This window comes from Opisthorchis viverrini (assembly GCF_000715545.1).
Source record: "Opisthorchis viverrini unplaced genomic scaffold opera_v5_112, whole genome shotgun sequence".
Classification (NCBI taxonomy): domain Eukaryota; kingdom Metazoa; phylum Platyhelminthes; class Trematoda; order Opisthorchiida; family Opisthorchiidae; genus Opisthorchis; species Opisthorchis viverrini.
The window spans coordinates 462,084-470,320 of NW_008751770.1; the positions used below are offsets into that span (position 1 = coordinate 462,084).

General features: G+C 48.6%; 2 protein-coding genes across 2 annotated transcripts in view; one reads left to right on the forward strand and one right to left on the reverse strand.

Annotated features, from left to right (window-relative positions):
* The window catches only part of T265_13875 (hypothetical protein), a gene marked incomplete at both ends in the record, with an annotated part of 54,316 nt that overhangs the window by 2,612 nt on the left and 43,467 nt on the right, over positions 1 to 8,237 (forward strand). The window contains one exon of the mRNA XM_009170943.1: positions 1,274 to 1,456. Coding sequence (XP_009169207.1) covers positions 1,274 to 1,456 — 183 coding nt within the window. The remainder of the gene's footprint in view (positions 1 to 1,273; positions 1,457 to 8,237) is intronic.
* Positions 5,640 to 8,237, reverse strand: part of T265_13876 (hypothetical protein) — a gene marked incomplete at both ends in the record, with an annotated part of 8,402 nt that continues 5,804 nt past the window's right edge. Inside the window, 4 exon segments of the mRNA XM_009170944.1 lie at positions 5,640 to 5,942; positions 5,950 to 6,146; positions 6,261 to 6,392; positions 7,059 to 7,245. Coding sequence (XP_009169208.1) covers positions 5,640 to 5,942; positions 5,950 to 6,146; positions 6,261 to 6,392; positions 7,059 to 7,245 — 819 coding nt within the window.

Sequence of the window (8,237 nt, forward strand, 5' to 3'; positions counted from 1 at the left end):
TATAGCTCCTTTTCCGACGCCCCCCCCCAACTTGACAGCCCACTGACAGTGCTGGATTTATGCACCAATTTATCAGCTCCCGCCTGCAACGCGCAGCTACCTTACCTCCCCCCAAAACATCGGTGAACGAAACTGCGGCAGCTACAACCACAGTACGACGAGTACGCGGTTATTACAGCTGACGTTCTTTCCGGGACATTTCTCTAGTTTCAAAGATAATCAAGAATGCTGTATTCAAGTTTAATCGTGAAAGATTAGTTGGGCTTGTCGGGAGTCCGGTGGCTCGTCATAATTCCCGAATTTCGTAGTTTTGAAAATGTCTAGGACTTTCTCGGCTCCGCTTGGTGAAAACTCGTAGGTTCAGCAGGGGTTTTATAAGACCAAAACCCGATCGTCATTCCCCCCCCCCCCCGGAGTCCAGCATGCCAAGGCACGTAAACGAATTCTCACCAAGGGATTAACGGACCACACCGTAAGAGCATAGTGAATGGTTAATGCTTGGAGCAAACGAGTACCTACAACAATCGGCGTGGACTCGCCCCCAGCGATCAAGCGTTGAACTAGCGAGGTGCTCGAGACTACCTTACAAACTTGATGTAGGTAGTTTGGGATTTACCCGTGAAAATCTGAATACATCACTCTTTTAAGAGCCTTGGGAATTATCGTCCCGCCATCTGGACGCTGAGCTACCGTTAGGAGCCACAGCATGACCAAGTTTGAGTGTCACGCCGAGGGTCTTGACCATTCCGTAAACTAACGGGAGCACGTCCAAAATAAAAGAAAGTACATGCATGGGGAAACCTATAGAAAGGATCGAAAGGGGATAAGATTCCAAAAAGGAACAAAGCACATTTCGCATGTTTTTGTGCTCTCAAATTCTCTATCAATACTATGACTCCCTTCACATGGTTGTAAAAGGATCGCAGTCTGACAACTAGAGTCCATGTTGCTTCGCAATGCATGCACCTCTATCATCATCATCACTGTTAACTGCGAGAGCCGCGTACTTGTCGTACGGTGGTTATAGCTGCCACAGTTTCATTCACCGATGATATGTGGAGGCAGGGTAGGTAGCTGCGCATCGGAGGCGGGAGCTGATAAATCGGTGAGTAAATACCGCACTGTTAGTGGGCTGTTAAGTGGGGCAGTTAGGAAGGGAGCTATGAACTGAAGCCAAAAGCTCGGATGAATGAGCGCTATTGACGGCGCGACTAGGCCATAGCTGACAATGTCTCTAGCCATTGATGTGGCCCGTCTCGGGTTCCCCGTCCAGGAAGACGGCAATGACCAGCGCAGCTGAGTTTGCTGGTAGTGGCTTTTATACTTCGCTGCCAAGTCATTGTTTGACCGCCTCCGGCTCGTTTCCACCATTCACGTGGCTGTGTGGAAAAAACCCTTCGAGGAAGTTTCGATTGGTATACGCAGCACGCAGCCAAGCCAGCGCAACCTATGCAGTGTGATAAGTTCATCTATCGAAGGTGAGTTATTTCTCCTGAACATCATTCGACGTGCTTCAGCATCGCTTATCCGCCGTTCCTACTAGACTCGGGCAATGTTCCGAAGACACGGATGGTCAAACACTGAAATTATGACGTCCGCAGTGCGCAGCGGCCAGGTTTCTGATCCATATAGTAAGATGGAGCACACCGCAGCATTGTAAACTAGACCCTTGACGGATAAGCTGATGTCACGCCTACGCCACAGGTGATGCAGGTTCACAAAAGCTGAACTGGCCTTCCCAATCCGGATGGAAATATCATCGTTCACGAGATCACCCGGACTGGTACAGCTGCCAAGGTAAACAAATTTGTCTATTACCCCAATCGGTTCATTCGCAAGCATGAGGCTAGGGTTCGAGCCCACCCAGTCTTGTAGTAGAACCTTACACTTTGCCCGTGTGAAGCATATGTCAAACCGTGAGGCGGAATCATTTAGATTACTTTATGTTGTTTGCATTACCACGGGGTCAGATCCAGTAAGGGCTGTGCCGTCTGCGTACTCGATATCTGTGGGCGGACGCCCAGGGAGTACTATAACCTCTTAGGCATTAGAGGCTGATAGTGAGTCTTCTATGAATCGTGTCATGATCGTATCAGTGACGATGTTGAAAAGGAAAGTTGAAAGAGGACAGCCTTGTCTGACACCACTTGATGTGGTGAGCTCAGAAGAGAGCTTCCCCCAGACCGTCACACGCCCGTGTGAGTTGGCGTACAGTGCCTTATGAAGGGTCAAGAATTTACGGGGGACACCTCTGCTCCACAGGCACTGCGGGGCGAGATGGCCCAAGTGGTAAGAGCGCGAATTTACTGACCGGAAGGTCAGTGGTTCAAATCCCACCTTGGCCTCTCGACTTCCTCTGTCTAGATTTGGGCAACCTGGCAGTATCCCAGCCCTCGTGTTTCCTTCGGGTGGCATGGCAGCTAGGCACCGGAAGATTGCTACAGCTGAACGCCCTACAGATACTGCCATAGTGCCTGACGGTCCACAGTGTCAAAGGCAGCTATCCGGTCGACAAACGCAACCATTGTTGGTTGCTGGAAGCAGTGTCGCTGTTCCAGAATTTGTCGGAGGGTAAAGATATAATTGATGCATCCTCTTGCCGGACGGGAACTAGCTTGGTCTTTGCGGATCTGCCTCTCCCTGTGTTCAGTCAACCTTCGAAGGATAATACCAGAGAGCACCTTCGATGCCACAGCGAACAGGTTCATGCCACGGTGGTTTTCACACAGCGTCCGCGTATCCTTTTTGAGGATATGGGTAACTGTCAACATGTCCCATTCTTCAGGCACCTTCTCTTCGTTCCATATAGCACCTGTAAGCTTTGTCAGATGGGTCACCAGGAGTTCTCTACTTCCTTTGAAGAGGACTGGCTTCATACAATTTGGTCCTGGTGCCTTCTCGCGTTGTAGCACGGATATTTCGTACTTTATTTCTTCCGAATGACAACTGAGGTTTACCTTCCAACCCTGTCCCTAGTCTCTGACTCAATAGTGTGACCTGTTTGGCTTCGGGGGTTAGGCCCAACCCGAGAGCTCAGGGAATAAGGCATTACTGTCCCATTCAGATGCGGCTGCGCACACCAGGTGCTTTTTGAGCAGCACCAAACTCTGGTTTTCAAACGTATTCCGACCGTGGTGGATAATGCGCCGGTGTTCCTGGTCAACTGTTAGTCGATTGGTGTGGTTTTTGGGGAGACCTTTCTAACCCGTCCTTCCTCGGGGAAGGCAGCATCGCTGCTGCCATAAATATGGACATGCTAGTTGCCTGAGGAAAACACCCTACTGCCTTCACACTCCTGTCGCAGAGGGCAGTATGACTGCCTCCCACCGCCAACAATTTTCATTTTATGTGACGTCCTTTCAGTCCCATTTTGGGCTTCTGTGACTCCTTGTGTAGTTTTCAGCTTGACTGTTTCCGGGTCTTTTGTTTTCAAGTGTTTGATAGGTTGAGTCAATTTCGGTTTGTCGGTTGATGGATTTCCTAGCTGGGTGCTTCCCTGTTACGGTTTCGTTAGTGTAGCTGGTAAACAATACTAAACGCGGAGTGTGACGATATTCTGTCCCCAGCTATGCCTGATTCTGACTCCTAGTATAGCGGAGAAGTAAGAAGACAAAACCTTGTACACAACTTAATGTTCCAAACAACAGGTGATTAACAGGCAATAACGGAAAAATGACAGCGCATATATGTATCCGTAGTTTAACCTTAAAAAGTGCCGGAAGTTTGTTAGCACACACAAAGATAGAGAGTTTTTGAGGATATTGATATCCCCAACACCTTTTGTGAAGTGTGAGTAACAGGTTCGGCGTGGGTCGAACTGGATACGTTCCGGATGGCGCCGGCGTCGGTCTGTCCGCCGCCTGGTAAGAAGTGCTGGATCATCCATTGAGCTGCCGATCACATCCTGTTCTTTCAAAACTGCATCAGCTTTCAGCTCAAAAATATCGAGCAATATGTCCAATGTCACGGTACCCGAACATGCTGGAGTTTCCGGCATGCTGTTAAAGCGGAGTTGGTTTTGATATCAGGTCCACGTGTCTTGACCAACCGACACGTCGTACATCACATTACATCGTTTGCGCAGGATACGACATGTAATCCACGCATCATGTCTCGGGCAATAATCAAGCACGGAACTTCCCTCCTTGATTGGAGCTCCAGCTGCCATCGGTATGTACCTTGACTCAGTAGACTGTGTTGGCAACATGGAAGAATGCGCAGTTCTCAGTTTACGGTCCATGAGTACCTCTACAGGTGACTGGTGGTTTGCCAAAGCATCATTCAGGGTCATTCGGTACACAAACAGGAATATCTGAATGGCTTTGACGGATGTCTCCTCCCCCTCGAGCTTTAAGCAAAGATCTATTGAATGTGTCGACGAACCTTTCTGCCTGACCATTCGATTGCGGGTGGTACGGTGGTGAGCGAACATATGTTTTAGCATGTCGACTGCAAAACTTGAAACTCAGCGGAGGTGAACTGCGGACCATTGTCTGAGACAATGGACTCCGGTAAGCCATGCTGGCGTATTGGATGTTAGAGATGACACAGGAATGATTTCTGGCTACTTAGAAAGAGCGTCAATCAAAACCAAATAGGAAGTACCACATACCAGTCCTGCGTAATCAATGTGGACCCGAGACCAAGGCTTCCCAGGTCGAGGCTAGGGAACCGGTAGTTGATGTGGTAGGTTCTTGACAGCTTGTTGGCGTTGGGAGCAGCGTTTTATAAAATCAGTGATGTGCTGGTCTGTGTGCGGTCAGTATGCGTAACTGCGAGTTATTGACTTCATACGGTTGATTCCTGGATGTCCAGGATGGAGCTGACGGATAACTCGATGGCGTAAACGTTGAGGAATCACGACGCGATCTCCAGACACTAAGCAATTGTTTACAACCGGTAATGCGTCTCTGTGATGGAGGAGCTGTCATAATCATCTTTGAGGTTCGGAGGCCATCGAGAATTCACGAACTGGGTCACCTGAAGCGTCGGTGGCTTCAACAAGCCATGGTGGCTTGTTGAATCTCTGTCATTGTCATGGGCAAGGCATGAACGGACTGGACTAACTGGAGGCCGGCTGCGTCTTCGAAGGCAACCTGCACAATAACCGTGTCCTCTCTGTGAGTTAACTGATTGCCGATCAGGCGAGGTAATGCATCGGCCTGACCGAAGTCGGCGGTGCGATGATATTGAATATCAAAGTCGTATTGAATATCAAAGCATTCATCTTTGAAGTTGGTTGGCAGAATGTGCGGGAACACCTCTCTTTGAATCGAAAATAGATAGCAAAGGTTTATGATCGGTAAGTAGGGTGAAACGGCGACCGTACAACAACTTATGGAAACGCCGGACGGCGAACACTAAGGCCAAAGCTTCTTTCTCTATCTGTCCATAACGCTGTTCTGCTGGTGTTAGTGATTTCGACGCGTGCATGATGGCCTTCTCCGATTCGTCTGGGAAGACGTGCAGAATGACGGCACCGACTCTAAAAGTAGAGACATCAGCTGCCACGATGATAGGTAGCTTTGGGTCGTAGTGGGTCAGTAGCAGATCGGAACTGAGCATTGCCTTTAGTCTGCAGAATGCTTTCTCTCATTCTTCTGACCAACACTAGGGGACGTCCTTTCCAAGCAATTGGTTTATTGGGGGTCGAATTTGTGTAGCGAAGGAAAGAATGCGAAATTATAGATGGTTAACCCAAAAAAGGAATGTAATGATGGGACATCCTTAGGAGGTGGCATCTGTTGTATAGCTCGAAAGTTCTTCGGGTCAGGATGACGACCAGAGGCGTCGGAGATGAAACCCAGATACTTCACTGTTGTCAAGACGAATCGAGATTTCTCAGGACATAGGCGGAGGCCATCGTCATGAATGCGCAGGAAGACGGCACTGATCCTATCAAGAAGCTTTTCGAGTGAGACAGCAATTATCAGTACGTCGTCCTGATACGCGACCACCTGAAATGCCAGAAAGGATGGTGTCCATCAACTGCTGGAAAGTTTCTGGGGATGTTTTGACGCCAAACGGGAGACGGGTGTATTGATGCAGATCGCGGTGTGTTGATTGTCTACAGTGAGTGTGATTCTGGTGTGACTTCAACTTGAAGACACTCTTCAGCAAGGTCGATTTTGGCGAAGAACTTCCCACTGTTGAGACCAGCGAATAGATCGTCGGGCACTAGCAGTGTATAGTGGTGTTGCCGAATTTGGGCCGGTTGAGAAATCGTCGCATATGTGGATGTCACCGTTGGGTTTCCTCACAGCGACGATCGGCGCTGCCAAGGCGGAGTAGGATACAGGGGACAGAATGCCTTTTTGTTCCAGCCGTCAAAGTTTGGTACCCACCAATGGTAGGGAACCGTACGGGATTGGTCTCTTTGGACGGCGTAGCACCTGGCAGGAGGTGGAGGACTGTTTGTGTCGGACTACGCTGACGGAGACCGGATTAGAAAACAACTGGAAATCGTTTGATAAAGTCTTATGCATGATCTGGAGGCGCCGGGGAGACTGAACTGTGTTGCAAATGACAGTGATTGGAATGTCGGCTAACCCCAAGCGATCGAACCAATCAAGTCCCGTAAGTTCAGCTCAGGTGCCGTTACGCAACACGTCCCCACGAATGCAGTTCCCCGAAAAGCTACACAGCATTGAAGCTCACCGGAAAGTTTTAGCTCTCCACCACTGGTACTGGGCAGAACGAATATATCTGAAGGGGACAAGGCTGCATCAACCTGTCTTCGCCTACCTTTCTTGGTTTATGTAGTAAGTAGGGCGACCTGGCTAATGCCATCACGCGACGTCTGGTGCACGATGGGGTTGCCTGTAATTGCATACTTCGTGATTGTACATGATCTGAGATACGGTTATGGTATCCGAAGCCATTTTTGAGGACGGTTAAGGTCCTAAGACCTAAACGCACAAATCCAACCGCAAGTCAGATGTGCTTAATGAAAGACCACAGGAGCAGCCTAAATTTTCAAGGAGGAAGTCGCTATATTTTCACCCACCTGACCTGATGGGCCAGAAAACTAGCAGTCAGATATTTATTGATTGACTAACCTGTTGTGATACGACAGTGAAGCATCGATACGGCGAGATGGCTCAAGTGGTTAGAGCGCGAATTTACTGACCGGAAGGTCCGTGGTTCGAACCCGACCTCTGCCCCTCGACTTCCCCTGTCTAGGCTTGGGCAACCCGACAGTTTCTCAACCCTCGTGTTTCCTTCGGGTGGCATGGCAGCTAGGCGCTACAGCTCAACTATTATTTATTATTATAGCTCAGCTGTTTATGGTGGTGTGCAACCTCTTTTCAGCTTGTTCCTGATGGGAAATTTCTTCCACATGGACATCGATACGAGGGTACTTGCTACTGGAGTTTGATAGAATGGCTTCTTTGATGTGTGCCAAGTCACTTTGATTGGCAATAACCAAATTATCATCTAGGCTTCATTCGACAGTTGATCCATGAAACAGCTCTGGAGTTTTTCCGTAAATTCGACTAACCAGGGGTCTCGATCGATTACCGGAACAGGTTTCGTGGTCCTCACCCGTGAAACACATCATCAATTGATCGTACTACGTAACTCCTACAGCTTTGGATGGTCCAGGTAGAAACTCGCCTTCATCGGAAGTTTTGTGGTTCTTTTTGGTCAACTTCCTCTCGATTAGACAGAAGGAGCGAAATAGGCCAGGGGGCGCTTTCGAATGGTGTCCGTGAGGTGTGATTTCGTTACTTTTAGTTGAGACTGGAAGTTTTGTTTTCAGTAACTGCCGTGATAACAACAAATGGTAAGGGCCCTACCGAGGTCGCAGATCACCTCACTAAACCATGCATGTCGAGAGACAGCTGTCTGAAAGAAATAACGACCCAATGAACGCACAAATGTGCACCATTCGGCTACATCCGCCAAAGTTCCTCTATCATCGGGCTCTGTGGAAGCTGACGTTGTACTATTAGTCCCGAGACCAACATATTCCTGATTTGTACTGGGATTTATTTGGGCTTTCCTGTAGTACCAGTTTAATTTGCAACTGAGTGCATGCCACCAGAAAGGGTTTAAGTTTCATGTTTGGTCTATGGATACATTGCCCCTCGGTCGCTTTAAGTGGAGCGGGAAACTCTTACGACTTTCATTTTACAAGGCAGTGTTGTGGCCTGCAGCGCTGACGAGCGGGATATCTGTTTGACTTAATGACTGCATTTTATCGTATATATATATATATATATATATATATATAT